At 46.0% G+C, this 23,879-nt stretch overlaps 1 protein-coding gene across 1 annotated transcript in view; it reads left to right on the forward strand.

The window, feature by feature from the left end:
• The window catches only part of LOC137305351 (uncharacterized), a 33,693-nt gene extending 10,848 nt beyond the window's left edge, over window positions 1-22,845 (forward strand). Inside the window, exons 3-10 of the mRNA XM_067974190.1 lie at window positions 1,634-1,750; window positions 4,386-4,484; window positions 6,065-6,124; window positions 8,394-8,543; window positions 9,560-9,701; window positions 16,792-17,186; window positions 19,403-19,511; window positions 21,089-22,845. Coding sequence (XP_067830291.1) covers window positions 1,682-1,750; window positions 4,386-4,484; window positions 6,065-6,124; window positions 8,394-8,543; window positions 9,560-9,701; window positions 16,792-17,186; window positions 19,403-19,468 — 981 coding nt within the window. The 5' untranslated portion in view covers window positions 1,634-1,681 and the 3' untranslated portion in view covers window positions 19,469-19,511; window positions 21,089-22,845. The remainder of the gene's footprint in view (window positions 1-1,633; window positions 1,751-4,385; window positions 4,485-6,064; window positions 6,125-8,393; window positions 8,544-9,559; window positions 9,702-16,791; window positions 17,187-19,402; window positions 19,512-21,088) is intronic.
• Window positions 22,846-23,879: the final 1,034 nt, after the last annotated feature.

Here is a 23,879-nt window from a genome sequence, read left to right on the forward strand (position 1 = left end):
AAGGAAATAAGGTAGGGGATTAACGGGTGGTGTGGGAGGAAAGCCCAGGATCTAATAATCAAACATGGACTCTGGATGGAGCAGGCTCAGTGACATTTTGGAATCATAGAATAATACAGCACAGAAGGAGGCCATTCGGCCCATCGTGCCTGAGCTATCCAATTAGTCCCGCTCCCCTGCTCTTTCCCCAAAGTCCTGCAGATTTTTCCACTTCAAGTATTTATCCAATTCCCTTTTGAAAGTTATTATTGAATCTGCTTCCGCCATCGTTTCAGGTAGTGCATTCCAGAGCATAACAACTTGCTACATGAATTTTTTTTCCTCATGTCGCCTCTGGTTCGGTTGCCAATTACATTAAATCTGTGTCCTCTGGTTACTGACCCTTCTGCCACTGGAAACAGTTTCTCCTTATTTACTCTATCAAAACCCTTCATGATTTTGAACACCTCTATTAAATCTCCCCTCAACCTCCTCTGCTCTAAGGAGAACAACCCAAGATTCTCTAGTCTATCCACGTAACTAAAATCTTTCATCCCTGGCACCATTCTAGTAAATCTCCTCTGCACCCTCTCCAAGGCCTTGACATCCTTCCTAAAGTGTGGTGCCCAGAATTGAACATAATACTCCAGCTGGAGCCTAGCCAGTATTTTATAAAGGTTTAGCTTAACTTCCTTGCTTTTGTACTCTACACCTGTATATTTATAAAGCCAAGGATCCCGTATGCCTTTTTAACAGCCTCAGAAGCTATGAGGAGCGATAGACGTACTTCACAAATTCCCAAGAGACCTGCCACGGCTTGATATTTCCAGCACTCTGCTGCTCCAGAGTGGCCTCGGCATTGGAGTGGAGAAATCTCCAGTTCCTCCTGTTGGTGCTGCTTTGGTATACTTCAGATAAGGACACAAACGTTCATTTTTTAAAAAAAAAATCCAGGATATTTGCAGGGCTATGAGGAAAGAGCCAGGGAGTGGGACTAATTGGATAGCTCTTTCAAAAGAGCCGGCACGTACACGATGGGCCGAATGGCCTCCTTCTGTGCTGCATGATTCTATGCCACACAGTTCGGTCCATCAAGGCTCATCGCTGTTGTGTTACAACTCACTCAGCATTTGTAACTTCCTCAATGCATCTGTCTCCACTGATAGATTATTCCAAAGCTTCATCACCCATTTTGAGCAACTTTTTTTCAAGATCTGTTTTGAATTTGTGTTTAAATTTGTCTTTTCACCCCCCCACCCCCACTGTATGTGGAGGTTGAACAAATATATGCAGATTATGTACCAGTTGGTGTAGCCTACCTTCTTTGAATGAAATACAAAAGCTCCCTCTCTCCACGCCTTTTCACTTTATCTCTCGGATAGTGCATGTCGCAGCGTTAATTGTGTGCTGCAAACGTTCCTGGATCCACCCTCTTTGCTTTCTCTGTTGAAGAACTGAACTCTGGTTCATGGTGAGCCCCTAATATACAGCTGGGAAGGGGAGGTCTCCCGAGCGAGCAGTCTGGCACCAAAGGCCAGGTTGCGAGGTGACTTGTCCTTCTTCCCCCACCCTGTGCGTGGACATCTATTGACTTGCAAAACCAGGACTGAGGGCCATGCTAAGTGGGTAACCAAGTATTCCCTTGTGTTTTCAGGAGATGAAAAGTCTTTAATTGTGGAATGTAAAGCGTGGCGATGTTGAGATGAAATTTTATCATGTACGTCCGAAGAGCTCATTAAAGGAACAACGAGTGACGGTGAAGGATTTGATTGTGAGTACTATTTTCTTTCCTGTTCTATATTTGGTCCCCACCCCCATTTTCCTGAAGCGTAGTGACCCTCCCGCCTTAGAGCGTGGAGTGGGAAAAGGCAGGGGAGGCCTTGTAATTGATGACCGTTTCTGCTTTTCTTTGCTCGATTTCATAGAATCGTACAGCATAGAAGGAGGCCATTCGGCCCATCGTGCCCATGCTGGCTCTCTGAAAGAGCTATCCAATCAGTCCCACTCCCCCTGCTCTTTCCCCATACCTGCAATTTTTTTCCTTTTCAAGTATTTATCCAATTTCCTTTTGAAAGTTACTTCAAAATCTGCTTCCACCGCCCTTTCAGGCAGCGCGTTCCAGATCATAACAACTCACTGCTTTTATTTTTTTTAAATTATTCTCCTCGTCTCCACTCTGGATTTTTTTTGCTCTTAAAAAGGAAAACAAAATCTCTTTTGGTGACCAGAGAATATTGATATTGAAAGGTGTTTTCTGGATTGCCTGCACAGTGGGGTGGAGTCTGGAGCCAGGGGAAGGGGGAGGAAAGAACAAAAGGGAAGGTCTGCGATAGGGTAGAGGACAAGAGTGATTAAATGAGAAAAGGGATGATGGTGCAAGGCAAGGAAGGTGGTAATGGGACAGGTTAAGAAACAAAAGATTGATCAGGAGTAGCTGTAAATGGCAGCTGCAGAACCATTACCAACACTGGCTGACCGAAAAAATGGCAGCAGTGGTTATGATCTGAAGTTATTGAAATCAATGTTGAGTCCGGAAGGTTGTAAAGTGCCTAATGGAAAGATAAGGCTGTTCCTTGAGCTTCCTTTGAGCTTCATCGGAACAGTGTAAGAGGCCTTGGACAGAGGTCAGAGTGGGAAGGGGAATTAAAATGGCAAGCGACCGGCAGATCAGGGTCACGCTTTCAGACAGAGCAGCGGTATTCAGCAAAGCGATCACCCAGTCTGCGTTTTGTCTCCCCAATGTAGAGGAGACCGCATTGTGTGCAGCGGATACAGTCTACTAAATTGAAACAAGTACAAGTAAACTGCTGCTTCACCTGGAAGGAGTGTTTGGGGCCCTGGATGGTGGGAAGGGAGGAGGTGAAGGGGCAGGTGTTGCATCTCCTGCGCTCGCACAGGAAGGTGCCGTGGGGAGGAGAGCGGGTGTGGGGGCGACGAGTGGACCTGGGTGTGCTGGTCCCTGGGTGTGGTAAGAGCAGACTCCTGGGACAGGTGAGACATTGGCTCTTGATGTAGGTGTAGCCTTTGCTTAAGTGTTACGTAATTTAATGCAGTGACCCAGATCTCAAACACGGGTTATTAAAAGTAACTTGCACACAGTCATGATCAGTCATATTGTCACAGCTGTTGCGATGACTCATCAGAGATTTTGATTTCCTTTTTTTTAAGAGCCAGTGTACAGCTGTCCCTCCATTTTAGACCAGTGGGACCAAACTCCAGATCCGGATGAGTCTGCTCTTACCACACCCAGGGACCAGCACACCCTGGTCCACTCTTCGCCCTCACACCCGCTCTTCCCCCCCCCCCCACAGCACCTTCCTGTGCGAGCGCAGGAGATGCAACACCTGCCCCTTCACCTCCTCCCTTCCCACCATCCAGGGCCCCAAACATTCCTTCCAGGTGCAACAGCGGTTTATTTTTACTTCTTTCAATTTAGTAGACTGTATCCGCTGCACACAACGCGGTCTCCTCTACACTGGGGAGACCAAACGCAGACTGGGTGATCTGCTTTTCCTCTTTTTAGATGAGTGCCCTGTTCTTCACCTGCTAAGCCCACTATGTGGAACTGAGTCACTCAGACCTTCAAGGCCTTGGCTTCGATCAGTACTCTTGTACTGAGTTGACTGATCACAGCCAGGGTGAGTGTTCTAACGAATGGCTTTGTCTCCCTTAGCGATTAAAATTGTTGGGGGGGGGGTGAAGAAAGAGGGAAAGTCGGGTGGTGGTGGGGGGGAAGAGAGAGAGGGAAAGTCAGGTGGTGGGGGAGAGAGAGGGAAAGTTGGGCGGGGTTCGTTCTCCTGACGGCTAGTCGTTAACTTCCTGCTGGAAAATTCATGTCGCTGGAGGGTTGGGTAAGGACTGAATCAGGCTTGGTGATGAAGGTTGGGGTGGGGATAGAGAGGGCCCAACAGTCAATTAACTTGCTGCCCAGGCTCCTACATGAAGAATGGCAACTTGGGTAAGGTATCAGAGGATAGATGGCATCTAGAAACCTCTCCTTCAGGGGAGAAATTTGGACAGCGTACTTATTGGGGGCGGAGGAGGGAGAATCGTGGAGAGATGAGACGCAGCATCAGTCCCTGGTCACAACTCCATGTTGCTGATTGCTGGTACGTTGCTTGAGGGAAGGGGAGCAATGATGGGCATGTTGCTACTGGGCATCGCTGGTGGGGGAATGGGGAGAACGAGTGAACTTGTTTCTCATGAGGGACAGAAATGAGGTAATATTTGCCTCTAGCTGCATTGGTGCACTGCTTAGTGACCAGCTGCCAAGGAAGACAGAAGGTCTGTGAGACGGAGGGGCAAGCATAAGGGAACAAAATGAGGGAGAATAAAGAGAATATCCTATCATTTTTTTAAAAATTGAACAATTAGTTGTAAAAGTAATGTTTTTTTTCCTTTCCCAGGTGACTTTCTTCTTAATATTTTTATCAGAAAGGTGTCGAGCTTGTGACTCACATTTTCGACCACTCTCAACAAATTACGCCGAGAGAATTGAGGAGCTGGTGAGTGGGGGAGGGGGTTAATTGTTCTCATAGAATCATACAGCGTAGAAGGAGGCCGTTCGGCCCATTATGCCTGCGATGGCTCTTTGAAAGAGCCATCCAATTAGTCCCACTCCCCCACTCTTTCCCAAGCCCTGCAAATTTTCGCCTTCAAATATTTGTCCAATTCCCTTTCAAAAGTTACTCTTGAATCTGTTTCCACCGTCCTTTCAGGCAGTGCATTCCAGATCACAACAGCTCGCTGTATAAATGAATCTTCCCTCATCTCCCCTATGGATCTTTTGCCAGTTATCTTAAATCTGTGTCCTCTGGTTACCGATCCTCCCGCCAGTAGAAACCGTTTCTCCGTATCCTGTATCAAAACCCTTCGAGTCTTTTTTTTTTAACTGAATTCTAAACTTTACTACTAAATTAGTTCTGTCAGCATAAATGGCCATGGGATAGTTTCAATACAGCAACACTCTATTAACTTCAGTACAGCTCTATCCAATTCCTTCATAATTCTGAACATCTCTATTAAATCTCCCCTTAACCTTCCCTGTTCTAAGGAGAACAATCCCAGCTTCTCTAGTCTCTCTACATAACTGAAGTCTCTGGTACCATTCTAGTAAACCTCCTCTGCACCCTCTCCAAGGCCCTGACATCCTTCCTAAAGTGTGGTGCCCTGAATTGGACACACATTCTCTCCACCTTTTTTTCTGGAGCTGAATGGAACACATTGCCATGCTGTGCTGGAGGCCCAGGGGCAGATTGCAATTCTCTTTCTCCACCAACATTGGGCAGCACACTACATTAGCCATTTCCTGTTTAACCTTAAGAGGTCTGGGATCAAATCCAGGCTTGACACGCAGTGGGAGTCTCCAGCCCATTAGAGCACCTTGTAATGGCTGGTTTGCGAGTGGGATAGTCAGAGGCTTGGCACAAAGTCGCCCTCTGTCTTTGGTCACAGCTGGTGTGTTGCCCTGGGAGACTCGCAGGGAGAGAAGTTGTTGGGGTGGAGGGGGGAGCAGAGAATAGAGGAAGTCTAACCTCCATTTTAAAAATGTTGGTTCTAGCAGGAGTGTATACTTTGTACAAGGGTGCACAATCTTAAAATTAGAGTGAAATCAGGCAGCACTTTCTCACGCCAAGGGTGGTAGAAATGTGGAACTTTTTTTTTGCTCCCCCAAAGTGCTGTGAAAGACTTGGAGATCGAATTAGGTAAGGGTATCCAGGGATATGGATCAAAGGTGGGTAAATGGAGTTGAGGTGCAGATCAGCCGTGATCTAATTGAATGGCAGAGCAGGATTGAGGGGCTGAATGGCCTCTTCCTGTTCCTGTGTACTGGGGAATGAAACTTTACATTTACTTTATCAATTGCAAACTCGGTAGCAGAAGTATTTAACTGCCATTCAAATGATTTTCTGGATAAAGAAGGGCTGTGAAAGGGGGAAGAAAGTGAGAAAAGGCTGGAACATAATGACTGATCAAATGATTATTACGCATAATGGCTTTTTCCTGTTGTCAAAATGTTTTTTCAATGAAAGCACTAAAACAATCTTGCAAAAATGAAGTTCCTCAATGAAATTGTTCTTTTCAGAGAACCCATCTTCCTATTGACTACAGCCTCAGTGTATTACTCCACAACGCTCCCAGTCTGGTAAGTTTCTGTTCTATTTAAAGGACAATTAGACTATTCTGAATGAGCCAATAATCCCAGCTGGTATAAAAAGACATTTTATACAGTGACCAGAGTCTCTGTCCCTCACCCGGGGAAACATTCTACACGCTGACTGGATTCTCTCATTCTCCTGACTTGTTCTCACCTCAATCTCCATTCATGATGCCACCTCAAGGGAATCTTATAGAAAGCATTCAGTCCCTGGACACCTTTTTAACCAGTAGTTTTAAAACATGAATTTCTCCTATTCCCTTTTCTTTCGCTCTCTGATCTTAACTTTTTGAATTTCCTCCTTGAGCTCTTAACTACACAGAAACAGGCCATTCGGCCCTTATCGGTGTTAACCCTTCACACAATCATTTACACTCTCCTACTCTGGAATTCATTCTTTTCCCCACCTCCCTCAGGCTTTCCTTCCTCCTATAATCTACAGGCTTCTAAAACCCAAGCTTGGTGTCACCAGATCACGCCATGAGTTTGTTTGCTGCCTTGTCTTTTCGCTTATTCTCAACTTTGGTATCCTGCGCTAAGAAATAAAATGTTTAATTTAAGTACACAGACAAAAAAAAAAGTTGAGTGTTAATGATGTCTTTCTAGCACTTGGCTTTTGTGTGAACCAGCACTCAAAAGCATGTTGGGTAATACTCTGGAAATGGCTCCTTTTTCATAAGATGAATAATGGAGAACGTTGTAGGGTGCAGTATGTGCTAGATTTAGTTGCACTTATGATCTTTCATGCAACTTTGCAAACCAAAAATTTTTAAAAAGCTTTTAATTCAGTTGCACTTCTGGTTCTTTGCACCAGATTTTCTGAGGCCTTGCGGGTTGGAGAGTGCAGAATTACACATTTTTTTGATGCTGCAATGATTTATCTCCAGATAAAAGATCAGATTTGCTCTTTACTTCCTCCTTCTATCTTCTTTCCTCCCACAGGCAGAAGTAGAAGGAGCTTTACTCTGTATCCAGCCCGTGCTGTACCTGCCCTGGGAGTGTTTGATGGGGCAGTGTAGAGGGAGCTTTACTCTGTATCTAACCCGTGCTGTACCTGCCCTGGGAGTGTTTGATGGGACAGTGTAGAGGGAGCTTTACTCTGTATCCAATCCGTGCTGTATTTGCCCTGGGAGTGTTTGGGGCTGTGTAGAGGGAACTTAAGTCTGCGTTAAACCTGTGGTGTACTGATCTGGAAGATATTGAGAAAGGTGTGACGGGGAGCACGTATCTGGGATCCTGTCTAACCATGGGGTGGGAAGTCACGTGTAGCAAGGGAAACTCCAGGTTTCCAAGTGACTCACTAACTGACTGGTACACGAGCTTCTTGAGTGGGAGTCTCATCAGGAGTGGGACAATGCGCTGTGTTAAATGTAGGTTGGGACTATGAATTGGGAGGTATGAAGGAAGGAAAACTGATGCAGAAAATGTTTCTTTGTTCTGCTCTTAAATTCTAGCAATCCCCTACTGTCATTTCCGCCCCCCCCCCCCCCCGACACTGAGCTAAGCTAGCTCAGCACAACAGTGCTTTTACACCCATTGAGGCACTTGACTCTGCATCTGACCTGTAGGTATCCAGCCTGAGAATGCTTGGTGCTAATACTGGGTGCCTGAATGTTCTATCTCCCAACACCGAAACCGCTCCACTCTGAGCACAGATCACAGGGGGAGGGGAAGCAAATGTGCCTCATAATTTTTTTTTTTGAAGATGTGTTGCTCATTTCCAGTAAGATCATTTCTGGCTCAGAATTTCAATTTTCATCCAAATCCTTTGAGTAGGCGTGATAGGGCCTGAGCCCTTGTGTGGGTGCTGAGAGGAGCAAAGCGATTGACTTGTATCAATTAGCTGTACCTATTTGGCACGTAACCCCAAATATTATAAAGGAGAAATTTCCACTATGCTTAACGGGGTGTTTCCCATTTGCATTTCATCTTTTAAAACCGCGGGATAGGAGAAACATGAGAGCAGGCATTTTATGTGGAATTTTTCCCTTTGCAATTCATGGTGTGACTGAAAGGAGATCCGCGCAATGTCTGCTCCCCGTCCCCCAGGCTGCCTTTGAGCAACAGTTTTAACACTATGGGGATGTTTCCTTTAGGGGTTAGGATTATGTGGTCATTTAATTTGGTTGTTTTTCTTTCGTCTAGCAATTCCTATGTTCCAAAAATGGGGAACTGGCAGGAAATGGGAGCGGCTGGTTGATGGTTTTCAAACCGTTAACTCCTAACTGAGTCTGACCTGTTGACCTTTTTGTTTCAGCAACAGGACAGCTGTTGCATGGAGCTGCAGAGGATGATGTCGCTGAATCAATCAATCGGGCACCTGTACCGAAACTCTGTGCCCCCGCTCCAAAACTTGACTGATCAGTTGCTATGGGAGCTGCGATTTTTAAAGCACTGTCCTGTTAATGTAAGTTTTCTATGTGCTTTTAAAGGTTGGTTGAGGGCAGAGTTCAAAGTACACTATTCTTGACCTATCACTTATTCCCCCCCCCCAACGTTGTAACAGCAGAATCCAAGATCCTTTCAAATTCGGGCAGTAAATGGTTCAGCTTTTCACATTGATTGCAGTGGAGGTAATCTTCCCCGTGAGGGGGAGCAACAGATGCATTAAGATGGACGGAGGAATGAAGGGGACTGGGTTGGACACACTGACCTTTCACCTCCAGAAACTGGGTTCAAATCTGTCCGCTGATGGACTGAAAAGTCTCTTCCATCTGCTGGCTATAAGAGTCTTGTGGGAGATGCGATTGTGTCAATCGCGCGAGCATAACTTCACACCATGAAACTGCTCCTGATTGGTGTCAATCTGGCACTCTGGCTGGTACAGGGAATCGGGCGGGGGGGGAGAAGGAGAATATTGGGGGTGGGCTTTTCTGAGGTATGTTAAAATGAAAGAAAGACTGGCATTTATATTGCACCTTTCACGACCTCAGGATGTTTTACAGCCAATGAATAGCTTTTGAAGTGTAGTCACTGTTGTCATGTAGGAAACACAGCAGCCAATTTGTGCACAGCAAGATCCCACAAACAGCAACATGATAATGACCAGATAATCTGTTTTTTGTGATGTTAGTTGAGGGATAACTATTGGCCAGGACAGCAGAGAGAACTCGCTCCCCTGCTCTTCTTCAAAATAGCACCATCGGATCTATTACGCCCACCAGACAAGGCCTCGGATTAATGTCTCATCCGAAAAACGGCCCCTCCGATAGTGCAGCACTCCCTCGGCACCACACTGGGAGTGCCAGCCTAGATTATGTGCTCAAGTCTCTGGGTTGGGACTTGAACCCTCAACCTCCTGACTCCGAGGCGAGAGTTGCTACCCACTGAACCACGGCTGACACCACACGGAACTGCTTAGAGGTTTTTAATTTTAAAAAAAAGTTAATTTTTTTACAGATTGTGATTGTTTTCCCCTCCTAGAAATCTTTTAAATGTGCAACGGTGCGATGGAATTCCACACATCTTCTCCAGAACTTGAAGGAACAGATGAGCTCTTTTGATAATAAACACAGTCAGAAGGAATGCCTCTTTGAACAATGCACTTTACATATCTGCATGACAGGTAAGGGCACTCATGTTTCAGCACCTTGCTCATTGCGGTTGTTGGGAGCGGTTGGATTTCACTCTTGAGGGCAACAGCGGTGGTGAGGGATGGGTAACTGAAGTTCTTCCTGTTCCCCCATTTTCCTCCCACCCTAAAACTATTGTACTTTTACCTTTTTTTTCTAGTTTTTCCTTCCCTAAAGAAAGTACTTGCATTTATATAGCACCTCTCTCGGCATAATAACGGCCCAAAGCGCTTTACAGCCAATTTAGTACTTTTGAAGTGTAGTCATTGTTGTAATGTAGCAAATGCAGCAGCCATTTTGCGCACAGCAAGATCCCACAAACAGCATTAAGATAAATGACCAGATCATTTGTGTTGGTTGAGGGATAAACGTTGGCCAGGACACTGGGGAGACCTCCCCCGCTCTTCTTTGAACAGTGCTGTGGGATCTTTCACGTCCACCTGTGAGGGCAGATGGGGCCTCGGTTTAACATCTCATCCTTGTCTCCCGATGACACGGATTCTTTCTTGGGGTATGGTTCTGTGGGCACTGATGGCCCTTTGCCCGATGGTCTTGTGGGGAGACTCGATGGCCGATGTTGAGGGAATCGGCACAGGAGCCTGATCCCATCCTCTCCCAATCCACCCATACTCTTCTCCAATGGGAGGCAGTGGATGGTGATCTAGAACTGGCTAGCACTCAGCATAGGCCATGCATTGAACCTGGGACATTCTGGAAATGGGTGTTGGCGTCTCGGCAGCCCATTTTACACTCCGGAAAAGAAAATTGGGCGGATTGTAAAACGGGCCACCGATTCGCGAACACCTGTTTTGCGCTGCCGAGATGAATTTCTACCCCCACCATCCGGGGGAGGGCTAGAGTAGATGGGGAGGAACTGTTTCCACTGGCAGGAGGATCGGTAACCAGAGGCGCACTGATTTAAGATAATTAGCAAAAAAAAAAGCCGGGGGGATGATGAGGGGAATTTTTTTTTAACATAGCGATTTGGAATGCACTGCCTAAAAAGGGCGGTGGAAGCAGATTTAATAACTTTCAAAAGGGAATTGGATAAATTCTTGAAAAGAGGGGGGGGGAAATTAGCAGGGCTACAGGGAAAGAGCAGGGGAGTGGGACTAATTGGATAGCTGTTTCCAAGAGCCGGCATAGGCATGATGGGCCGAATGGCCTCCTGCTATGCTGTATGATTCTATAAACCTCAGCTGTGGGTCAATCTTGTCACATGGTACTTGCAGCTTGAGGTAGTTCCAGCACACTGCTCTGCAGAGACATAAGTTTGGTTCATTGCAACCATCCTGGCAATAGGCCTTTCTTCTGCAGGGAAGGGATGGAAAATCTGAGGGAATGCCATTGCCCTTAGCTAGCTGTCATTAAACAGCATTGGCAGAGGAGGAACATGCCAACTATCTGTTCTCTTGGCTGTGGGAGTTGCGATTGGCAGGGAAGAGAGAGGTTATTCCCGCATTTCGCTGAATTTCACTCGGATGTCACAGAAGCAGTGCCTGACATTTTCGGATCTTTTGTGTTCCCAATTGAGTGAACTTGCTGCCTGGTGTGGAACTGACCTGTGTAGCGTTCCCAGATTCGATTCCGGGTCTGAAATTGGCCTGTGCAGTGTCTGCTTTTTGGGCGCTACACTGGCCCCGATATGGCGGGCAGGAAGTGTGCATACATTTCTGGCCGGAAGTGTGCCACCCGCCATATTGGGTAAAGTCAAAAGATAGGGCATCCTTTACTCATGCTTTAAACAGGCAGTAGGCCTTTTTGCATATGCGAATTTGGCGCCTAACTCCTGTTTGTTGCCCCCCTCTCCATAGGTATGCCCTGAGACAGCTGGCGCTGGCTGCACTTGGTAAAACCAGATCTAGCAGTGGCCCGATCCTTAAACCTCCCCGCGCTGGCCCAAATATGGCACTGTTAGTAGCACCCTTGCCTCTGAATCAGAAGTTCATGGGGTCAAGTCCCACTCCAGAGACTTGAGCACATAATCCAGGCTGACACTCCACTGTAGTGCTGCACTGTCGGAAGTGCTGTCTTTCGGATGAGACGTTAAACCCAGGCCCCCATCTGCGCTCTCAGGTGGACGTAAAAGATCCAACGGCACTATTTCGAAGAGGAGCAGGGGAGTTCTCCCTGGTCTCCTGGCTGATATTTATCTCTCTACCAACATCACTTAAAAGCAGATGATCTGGCCATTATCTCATTGCAGTTTGTGGGACCTTGCTGTTCGCAAATTAGCTGCCACGTTTTCAACATTACAACAGTGACTACACTTCAAAAAGGTACTTCATTGGCTGTAAAGCGCTTTGGGACATCCTGAGGTCGTGAAAGACTCTATACAAATACAACTCTTTAATTTGTCAAATATGAATGTGTCTGAATTTCTGGGCCTTGATCTCTAGGTTGCTAATGTGTGTTTTAGATATTTGTGAAAGGTATGGCTCTGCACTTGCCAAATAGATACAAGGTTCTTGCAGCCCCTGTGGACGAGTGCAGGGACTGCAGGGAGGATGAGCAAACTGGCCACGGCACCGTGGTTCAGGGGGCCATTCAAGTGGGGGGAATAAAAAGTAATGTGGTTGTAGTAGGCGACAGTAGAGTTAGAGGGATAGACACTGTTCTCTGCAGCCAAGAGCAAGAGTCCCGAAGACTGTGTTGCCTACCCGGTGCCAGGGTTAAGGACATCTCCTCAGGGCTGGAGAAAAACTTGGAGTGGGAGGGGGAGGATCCAGTTGTCGTGGTCCACGTAGGTACCAATGACATAGGTAGGACTAAGAAAGAGGCTCTGCTGAGGGAGTTTGAGCAGCTAGGGACTAAATTTAAAAAGCAGAACCACAAAGGTGATAATCTCTGGATTATTACCTGAGCCACAAGCAAATTGGCACAGGGTAAATCAGATCAGAGAGATGAATGCATGGCTCAAAGATTGGCATGGGAGAAGTGGGTTTTGATTCATGGGGCACTGGCACCAGTACTGGGGAAAGAGGGAGCTGTTCCGTTGGGACGGGCTTCACCTGAACCATGCTGGGATCAGTGTTCTGGCAAACTGAATAACTAGGGCGGTAGAGAAGGCTTTAAACTAAATAGAGGGGGGAGGGTTCAGGTGGGGCGAAGTTTAGATTGATAAAGAGAAAAGACAAGGAAGTAGTACAGGAAAGTGATGGGGGTAATGATAAACAGAGTGTGTCAGGATGGGACAGAGCGTACAAACATAAGAGTGCACGAGCAAATGGGGCTGGGGTAGGAAAGAATGGTAAAAAGACAAATTAAAGGTTCTTTATCTGAATGTGCGCAGCATTCGTAATAAGATAGATGAATTTACAGCACAAATAGAAATATCAAAGGATATGGGGAAAGGGCGGGAAAGTGGAGTTGAGGTAAAAATCAGATCAGCCACGATCTCATTAAAGGGCAGAGCAGGCTCGAGGGGCCGAATGACCTACTCCTGCTCCTATCTCTTATGGTCTAAACAAATGGGTGTGATCTTGTGGCCATTACAGAGATGTAGTTGCAAGATGACCAAGGTTGGGAGCTAAATATTCAGGGTTATTTAACATTTTGGAAGGATGGGAAAAAAGGCAAAGGTGGTGGGGTAGCTCTGTTCATAAAGGATGAAATTGGTATAATAGTGAGAAATGATCTTGGCTCAGAAGATCAAGATGTCGAATCAATTTGGGTGGAGGTAAGAAATAGCAAGGGAAAGAAATTACTGGTGGGAGTGGTATACAGGTCCCCTAACAGTAGCTACACTGTAGGGCAAAATATAAATCACGAAATAAGGGGGGCTTTTAAAAAAGATAATGCAATAATCATGGGCGATTTTAACTTTCACATAGATTGGACAAATCAAATTGGCAAAAATAGCCCTGAGGAGGAGCTCATAGAGTGTATTAGGGACTGTTTCTTAGACCAATACGTCAGGGAACCAACCAGGGAACAGGCCATTTTGGATCTGGTAATGGGTAACGAAACGGGATTAATTAATGATCTCAAAGTAAAGGATCCCTTGGGAAGCAGTGATCATAACATGATCGAATTTCACATCCAGTTTGAGAGCGAGGATCTTGGGTCTGAAACAACTGTATTAAACTTAAATAAGGGCAATTATAAAGGAATGAGGGTGGAATTGGCTAAAGTGAACTGGGTAAACAGATTAGATGGTATGATGGTGGATAAGCAGTGGCAAACATTTAAAAAGATATTTTATGACTCGCAACAAAAATATATCCCTGTGAGGAGGAAAGACTCCACAAAAAGGGTGAACCAACCATGGCTAACTAAGGAAGTCAAGGATGGTATCAGGTTAAAAGAAAAAGCATATAATACGGCAAAGATTACTTGTAAGCCCGAAGATTGGGAAAACTTTTAAAAACCAGCAAAGGATGACTAAAAGAATAATAGAGGGAGAAAATAAATTATGAGAGTAAACTAGCAAGAAATATAAAAACTGACAATCGAAGCTTCGACAAGTGTCTAAAAAGGAAGTGGGTAGCTAAAGTAAACATTGGTCCCTTAGAGGATGGGACTGGGGAAATAATAATGGCAAACAAGGAAATGGCAGAGGAATTGAACAGATATTTTGTAACAACATACCAATAATAGTAGAAAATCAAGGGGCAAAGGGGAGGGAGGAACTAAAAGGGGAGGGAGGAACTAAAAACAATCACTATCACTAGAGAAAAAGTACTAGGTAAACTAATGGGTCCAAAGACTGACAAGTCCCCTGGACCTGATGGCTTGCATCCAAGGGTCTTAAAGGAAGTGGCTACAGAGATAGTGGATGCATTGGTTGTAATCTTCCAGAATTCACGAGATTCTGGAAAGGGCCCAGCGGATTAGAAAACCGCAAATGTAACACCCCTATTCAAGAAGGGAATGAGACAGAAAGCAGGTAACTATAGGCCAGTTAGCCTAACATCTGTCATTGGGAAAATGCTAGAACCATTATTAAGGAAGTTGTAACAGGATATTTGGAGACTTATAATACAATCAAAGAGAGTCAACATGGTTTTATGAAGGGGAAATCATGTCTGACAAATTTATTAGAGTTCTTTGAGGAAAGAGCAGGCAGGGTGGATAAAGGGGAACCAGTGGATGCAGTATATTTAGAAGGCATTCTATAAGGTGCCTCATAAAAGATTACTGCACAAAATAAGAGCTCATGGTGTTGGGATAATATACTGGCATGGATAGAGGATTGGCTAACTAACAGAAAACAAAGAGTCGGGATAAAAGGGTCTTTTTCAAAATGGCAATCTGTAACTAGTGGGGAGCCGCAGGGCTCAATGCTGGGCCTCAACTATTTACAATATATATCAATGACTTGGATGAAGGAACAGAGTGTCTTGTGGCCAAATTTGCTGATGATACAAAGATAGGTGGAAAAGCAAGTTGCGATGAGGACACAAAGTGTCTGCAAAGGGATATTGACAGGTTAAGCGAATGGGCAAAAATTTGGCAGATGGAATATAATGTGGGAAAATGTGAAGTTATCCACTTTGGGAGGAAAAATAAAAAAGTAAAATATTATTTGAATGGAGAAATACTACAAAATGCTGTGGTACAGAGGGATCTGGGTGTCCTCGTACATGAAACACAAGAAGTCAACATACAGGTGCAGCAGGTAATCCGGAAGGCAAACGGAATGTTGGCCTTTATTTCTAGGGGGATGGAGTATAAAAGCAGGGAAGTCACGCCATAACTGTACAGGGTGCTGGTGAGACCACACCTGGAGTACTGCGTACAGTTCTGGTGCCCTTATTTAAGGAAGGACATACTTGCATTGGAGGCAGTTAAGGGAAGGTTCACTAGGTTGATTCCGGGTATGGAAGGGTTGTCTTATGAGGAAAGATTGAACAGGTTGGGTCTATACTCATTGGAGTTTAGAAGAATGAGAGGAGATCTTATTGAAACATACAAGATTCTGAGGGGACTCGATAGGGTAGATGCTGAGAGGATGTTACCCCTCATGGGGGAATCTAAAGCGAGGAGGCATAGTCTCAGAATAAGGGGTTGCCCGTTTAAGACTGAAATGAGGAGGAATTTCTTCTCCCAGAGAGTCGTGAATCTTTGGAATTTTTTCCCCCAAAAAGCTGTGGAGGCTGAGTCATTGAATACATTCAAGGCTGAGTTAGACCAGAAACTTAACTGGACCAGCCATATAAATACTGTGGCTACGAGAGCAGGTCAGAGGCTGGGTATTCTGCGGCGAGTGACTCACCTCCTGACTCCCCAAAGCCTTTCCACCATCTACAAGGCACAAGTCAGGAGTGTGATGGAATACTCTCCACTTGCCTGGATGAGTGCAGCTCCAACAACACTCAAGAAGCTCGACACCATCCAAGATAAAGCAGCCCGCTTGATTGGCACCCCATCCACCACCCTAAACATTCACTCCCTTCACCACCGGCGCACTGTGGCTGCAGTGTGCACCATCCACAGGATGCACTGCAGCAACTCGCCAAGGCTTCTTCGACAGCACCTCCCAAACCCGCGACCTCTACCACCTAGAAGGACAAGGGCAGCAGGCGCATGGGAACAACACCACCTGCACGTTCCCCTCCAAGTCACACACCATCCCGACTTGGAAATATATCGCCGTTCCTTCATTGTCGCTGGGTCAAAATCCTGGAACTCCCTTCCTAACAGCACTGTGGGAGAACCGTCACCACACGGACTGCAGCGGTTCAAGAAGGCGGCTCACCACCACCTTCTCGAGGGCAATTAGGGATGGGCAATAAATGCCGGCCTTGCCAGCGACGCCCACATCCCGTGAACGAATAAAAAAAAAGACAAATTTTTGATCAGCAAGGGAGTCAAAGGATATGGGGAAAGAGCAGGAAAGTGGAGTTGAGGTAAAAATCAGATCAGCCATGATCTCGTTAAATGGCGGAGCAGGCTCGAGGGGCCGAATGGCCTACTCCTGCTCTTATGGTCTTAAGCAGAAGAGTGGGATTAAACTACGTGAAGAAATGCACCACCACAGACTTGATGAGCTGAATGGCCTATTTGTGTGCTATAACATTCTTTTGAGTGCAGTACCCCCAGTAACTGATTTTTTTTTTAAACCCCTCTCAAATATTTTAGGGCAGATTGAGACAATGTTATCAACAGTAACACATGCCACAATGCCTTCAATAGAAGAAACAGCAACTTTCACCAATGTAACCAATCCCAGTCCAACTTTAACCAATCCCAGTCCAACTTTAACCACTGGCAACCTAACCACTTTAACCAACGAAACCAATCAGAGTCCAACCTTGACCAATCGCAGCCAAGCAGCCTTAAACAACGGAACCAATGCCAGCCCAACGACTTTAGTCAACAACAGCAATGGCACGATGGCAGCAACACAAGGAGGCTCTACTGACTCCGCTCAGACCTTGCCACTGACAACGGGAACAGGAGTATTCATTCTGGTAGCCAGCATTCTCTCCAACTTCATTCTCCTAGGATGCTTACTGAAAAAAAACCGGCGGCTGGTAAGTAGGTGTTTTCAAGAGATGTCTGAGGGAGTCTCGCACAAAACTCCTTTTTGAAGCAAAATTAATACAGCTCAGCACTGTTGATCGCTATTGCACCGTACAACTACTTGTATTTACATAGCTCCTTTTAACGTAGTAAAACGTCCCAAGGCGCTTCTCAGGAGTGTAATCGAACAAAATTTGACACTGAGATATTAGGACAGGTGACCAAAAGTTTCTTCTCCTCCGCCATCTTGTATGAACATGGTTCTCCAGACTTGAGCACACAATCCAGGCTGACACTCCAGTGCAGTACTGAGGGAGTGCTGCACTGTCGGAGGTGCCGTCATTTGGATGAGGTGTTAAACTGAAACTCCGTCTGCCCTCTCAGGTGGATGTAAAAGATTCGACAGCACTCCTTCAAAGAAGAGCAGGGGAGTTCTCCCTGGTGTCCTGGCAAATATTTATATCTCCACCAATATCACTTTTTAAAAAAAAAACAGATTATCTGGTCATTATCTCATTGCTGTTTGAGGGACCTTGCTATCTGCAAATTGGCTGCCGCGTTTCCTACATTACAACAGTGACTACACTTCAAAAGTACTTAATTGGCTGTAAAGTGCTTTGGGACATCTTGAGGTCATGAAAGGCGCTATAGAAATGCAAGTCTTTCATTTAAGTCCACGTGATCATGAGGGTTCCTTGCTTGGTCACAAGGATTTTTCAGGGGAATGTGCAGGACCACCTCCCCTCCTCACAGTGGACCCTACAATGTTCATTGTTGTTTCTCAATTTAGACTTTTACAGCATCTATTAGCATTTGGAAGCCAGCCTATAGTGCCCTGTGGCTCCACTGCTAAAAAGACTGAGCTGTACAAACCAGACGGTCCCAGGTTTGATCTCAGGCTATATTGAGTCGGCTGATTCAAAGGCAGCGGATGGGCTGCTCCAATGAGTCCTAGTGCCCCTTGGCCAGAGTCCCTGCTGTTGATCCCAATGCAGCGACACCTACTGGAGCGTACGGCCTTGCAATTGCCGATTTAAGGATGGTTTGAGGTGATGCCTTGCATGGTTGACTAGCCAATACTCACCTGTGTAGCACGGGCGATTGCGTGAGGGGGTGTTGGTACCTGTGGAACTGTTGGAAGAGTTGGTCCCTTCAGGAGACGAGGAATAGAATTTGGAGGGCCCTGATTTTGGGGCACAAGGTGAAGCTGCAGTGGAGACTTCAGTCCAACTCTCCGCTCATAGGATGGTTACTGCATTGAGAAAGGGGGCCAGATGATGACATTGGTTGGAACAAAGTCCAACATTTTGACTCCATACTCTGGACACTTGCCAATGGGATGTTTAAAGTCTCCATGCCAACTGCAGTCAGTGACCCTCACCCAATAAAAGAAAGACTTGCATTTGTATAGCGCCTTTCACGGCCTCCAGACGTCCCAAAGCTCGTTACAGCCAATGAATTACTTTTTGAAGTGTAGTCACTTGTAATGTAGAAAATACAGCCCCAATGGGACTGAGGTACTTAACCCCAGCACCCCCAAAAAGTTTGGCGTGAAATTAATTTGGACAGTTTCAGCCCGGTTTGTTTAAGGTTTAAGAGTGGGGGTGAAGGGGTGAAATGTTTCTATACTGAATTGCAATGACCTTCAAGGGAGGTCACAGAATGCCAGGTATGAGCAAAGGAAATGTTAGTGTGATTCAATTGGGAGTACCTTTCTGAGATTGGCCTTAAGGCACATTGGGCTGAGCAGGAGGATCGGCTGTTTCTCTAATCTCCTCCACTTTTATTTCAGTAATTAAAGCTAGCAAGGATTTGAAAGGGTAGGGAGAAACTATTTCCTCTGGTGGGGGGGGAGTCCAGAACAAGGGGGCATAACCTTAAAATTAGAGCCAGGCTGTTCAGGGGTGATGTCACGAAACGCTTCTTCACACAAGATGGTGGAAATCTGGAACTCTCTCCCTCAAAAAGCTGTTGAGGCTGGGGGTCAATTGAAAATTTCAGTACCGAGATTGATAGATTTTTGTTAGTTAAGGAATATGGAAGCAAGGCAGGTAAATGGAATTAAGATACAGATCAGCCATGAACTAATTGAATGGCGGAACAGGCTTGAGGGGCTGAATGGCCTACTCCATTTCCTATTCCCCAGATATCCCTTGCCTTGATGTATTGGGAGCTTCTGTCGCTGTTGATTCAGTTATATTAAAATGCTCTTTGTTTTGTCGCGTAGACACCTCCAACTATGACTGAAATGGAGTCATTGTCACCGAGCAGTGTGGAGGTTCTGGAGCAATGAGCCAAGAAGCACAGGAAAGAAAGCTTTGGAAAGGAATGAGGAGGTGAGCTGCTTTTAAAAAAATATTGAACACAATGACGTAGCAACCAAGGGTAGGTGTGGGTGTAGACCACCTCCTGGGATTTACCAGTGAGGCTCATTCATTCTATTTACTTTGCACGTCTAGAGCCAGTGACCCTCGGTAACTAGGCTCCCGGCTCCCTTAACAACCACAGCCAATAGGACTAAGCCACTGCACTCCATCTTTCCCTGAAGGTACTGACACTCGCTGGTGGAGGGGGGGTCATGACAACTTCCCTTCCCTTTCTCTTTCCTCTTCCCCCCCCCCCCCCCCCCCCCCCCCCACAACCAAAATCAGTTTGAGCTCGCCCATTGTAGCTTTGGAGGCCGGCCTCCATTTTGCTCCTGGGGACCTTCCGTTGCCCCGTGTTTGGCCTCTAGGTTCAGCCGGCAAGTGTGCGGTTTCCTGGCTCGGCCTTGGGACTAAGTATGTCGGCATTCCCCTTTCCCAGCTCTGTCCCCTTCCTGCCAAGTCAGACAAATCTCTCGTTGGATCCCCTCCCACCCGTCGGCCAAAACTAGCTCCGCCTCTGTTGCTGGGGTGACCGCTCATGGTCGCCAGCCGCCTTCCAGGAACCTCACATTCGTCACGTATCAGCCTCGAACATCAAGTATCAGCTTGTCATTTGATCTAGGGGGACATCAAAGAAAGAACTTGCACTTAAAACGACACCTTTCGCAACTTCTGGACATCCCAAAGTGCTTTACAGCCAATGACGTACTTGGTGTCCAAAAACCAGTGTGCACTTTCCAGCTGGAACCACTGGATAGAGATCAGAACTGGAACGTTGACTGACTTCCCGCTCCCTACTCCAGGGGTGTCGAGGCCAGTTGTGGCCGCAGTTGCTGCACTGATCGGAAATTGGAGCTGGGGTTGGGACCTTCACATGAAAGTTGCATGGGTTTAAAAATCAATGCATCCCAGCTGAGCCCGATCCTGACCTGCAAACTCCGCACTTTTTTTTTTCCGGCAAAAAGCACTGGACTGGAATCAGAAGTGGAACCTCTGGCATACTTAGTTTCTCCTCTCAAGCCTAGGGCTCCGAGTCCAATTTTTCTTCCAACACCCTTGTATAACCCGAGGAGGTTGGGGGGGAGGGGGTGCGGGGGAAGGAGGAGAGGAATGAATGATCACTTGGAAGATTTCCCAGAAGAAGGAATTCTGTGTAGTTACAAAGAATTACTTAAAAATTACAGCACAGAAGCCGGTCATTGGGCCCAGCTAGTCTATGCTGATGTTATGGCCCCCTTGAGCCTCCTCTCACACTATCGGCATAACCTATTCCTTTCTACCTCATGTATTTCTCCAGCTTCCTCTTAAATGCAGTAATCCATTCACTTCAACCGCTCCATGTGGTAGTGAGTTCCACATTCTCACCACTCTCTGGCTCTTGGGGTTATTGAGGAACTGACTCTGACTACAGAGCCTATGTTGTTCAGCCTTATATTTTGGCAGGGTCATCCTCCGGTCCCAGCTGCAGAAGGACATTGTTTTTCAGTGAATATTTAGCCATCCTTCTTGCATTTGTAACTGATGAGGGTTTTTTTTTTTTGTTACAGAGAATGTGAAAAGCAAGGTGATTTCCCAAGAGCTTCTATTTTGAATGAGTCATGCTTCACGCCGTGATCAAAGCCTCCTGCATGTGTCGCCTGGGTCTATATTCTATGTCTTGTGCTGCTGCCGTGCCTCATCTCTCTTTACCACCACACCCCACTTCCCCATCCCCCTCAAATTGCAAAATGGACTCTCCTATCGGCAAGCCGAGTAGGGGAAGCTTTTCATTGATAGAAAGGATGGTCGATGGAATGGACCACTGTTGGTGGGGGTGGGTGGCGGTGGAGGAGGAATATACCTTATTGTGAATCTTGCCAACAAGCAGAGAGTTCCCGGCTCCCTTAGCAACCACAGCTGGTCAACGTTGCCAAGAGAACTGGGCATCCCATCATTTTTTTTTCCGCCGGTGAATTCGCGCCTCCCCACAGTAGAAGGCGGCCTATGACAGCGTATTGAAACCGTGCGGGAGCAGAACCCTCCATCTCCCCCACTGCTGACCACAGGTCGCTTTGTCGTGACAAACGGAAGGGCGGCGGGTGAAAGGGAAAGCAGCTTTTGTATGAAGCTTTCCCACCAGTTGCTTGTAGGCTTTCTGAGCACCATCACCCGCGAGGCTCTCGTCTCTGCTGAACACTGGCCAAGCATCAATTTTTGATCCAAAGAAATGCACTGAAGATATTTTTAACTATTGACCTTTTTTTTTGTTGCTGGACTATTGTGTTTTTAATTTTTATTGTTCTTGTTGTCTGTGTCTGTTGTTACCTCACCTGCTGCCTTATTCACTGGATAACTATGGCTTTGGACTGAATTCCACCCTGAGTAGGGATCAAAAGTGGGGCACAATCCGTGGCAACGTTGGAGGTGTATTTGTTGTGGGCCTCCACTCTGCTAATCTGGAACGAGCTGGGTTGGGGCACCCTGGGAGGAGGTCGTGCCTGACTGGATTGGGAACGCCTTGAAAGAAGAAAACAAATAGCTGTGTTAGAGATATTTGGGGGGTGGGGGGGTCTGGAATATGATTGGGAGAGATGCACCAGAGAGTGGAAATGGCCAAGTTAGGAATGTTGTTGGGTAAGGAATTGGGCATAGGGTTGTCCTCGGGGAGGGAGGGGAAAAGCTGGGGCACGGATGTGCTGGACAAACTCTTGACCAGAAAATAAAAAGTTGAAAGGGTTTCTCTGGAGCAATGAATATTCAATATATGCTCCTTTTTTATAAAATTGTATTTATACTTTCTATTTCATGTTTGTAAGGAATATACTGCCCTGTCGAGGAGAGCTGGGGGGCGTTGATGGACAGGCAAACCATTCAAGGGCTTTTGCCAACATCAAATGTCTTGCTTTCTACTTGGGAACCTGGCAATGTGGAGGATCCAGAGTGTGACCTCTGAGCCTGTTTCTTCATAGGGGCGGCACATTGCAACTGTCGACACGCTCCCGAGGGTCTCCTTGCAGGCATACCAAGAGTAAAATCAAGCTGGTGACCGTACCCGATGGTAAATTCGAATGGCATTACTGACTAACTGGCGCCTCCACCATATGTTGGGTTCAAAGGAACGTGTGTTGTGTGTTGAAGTCCAGCTCAACACGGAGAGCTTCCTCTTCCTGTGATGCTTTGTGGGTAGGGTAGGAGGATCTCCTCGGACGTACTGTTTTTTTTTTAATACATTTCGGCTGTGCTGTGTGATGTCCAGAGAATGTGAGCTTATAAAATAGATATTTATTGTTCATTCTTTTAAAATAAAAACAAATTTTAATAGTGATGGATTATTTTTGTTCAAATTGTGACTGGATGCTTTTTCTGGATCTGATTGGGCTTCTCGTGTTTAGATACTATGAGGGGAGAGCGGCGTTTCTTAGATTGATTTTTTGCACACGCTACGGTCTTATGACTGGACTTGGTCTCCTACGGTTTAGATCACTTGTAGGTAGGTTCTTAGCTCCTCAGGCCCGCGACTATCTTTATAATCCTTGATATCGGGGTAAACTTTGGTGTTCTCCTACTGGGACTGTCCTTCACTTTGACCGAATCTATTTCACTTCTTCAAAAAGTGTCACAACAGTGAGTCAGACTTTAACTGTCAATCAAATTTATTAAACAATAAATGGAGCTGGCAAACAAACAATAATAATATAATACTTCCTGACTACATAACCTTGCTTCCTATTCTCACATTTTTGTCAGACTTTTATGTCAACTTTTCCTATTATAAATTCAACAACTGGCATTTATATAAAGCCTTTAAAATATCCCCAAGGCGCTTTACGGAAGCGATTTATCAAGCGAAATTTGACAATGAGCCACGTAAGACCGGTGACCAAAAGCTTGGTCAAAGAGGTAGGTTTAAAGGAGCGACTTAGAGGAGGGGTGGGAGAGAGAGAGAGAGAGAGAGAGAGGGGTTTAGGGAGGGAATTCCAGAGCTTGGGGCCCAGGCAGTTGAAGGCTGCCAATGGTGGAGCGATGAGGCCTGAATTGGAGGAGCACCGAGATCTCAGAGGGTTGTATGGCTGGATTCAGTCATAGGCTTGATTATATCTGTTTTGAAAGTTCCAAACTGAATCAATAATTTGAACAGTCCACACTTGAACGGTTATGGATTTGAAAAACCCAGCTAAACTGAAATGTACACTGCCAGTCACACATATAACTGAGCAAATTGCACTGTCTGTTTTTGTTTGAATGTGGCTTCACACCTTTGTCCAGTCTCAAACACGACCGAACAAATGTCACAAGGGTTAGGCCGGAGACGGGAGTTTTGAATGTAACTGATGTTTAAACTCTTTGGGGTAAATTTTA

This window comes from Heptranchias perlo, chromosome 40 (genome assembly GCF_035084215.1).
Source record: "Heptranchias perlo isolate sHepPer1 chromosome 40, sHepPer1.hap1, whole genome shotgun sequence".
NCBI lineage: Eukaryota > Metazoa > Chordata > Chondrichthyes > Hexanchiformes > Hexanchidae > Heptranchias > Heptranchias perlo.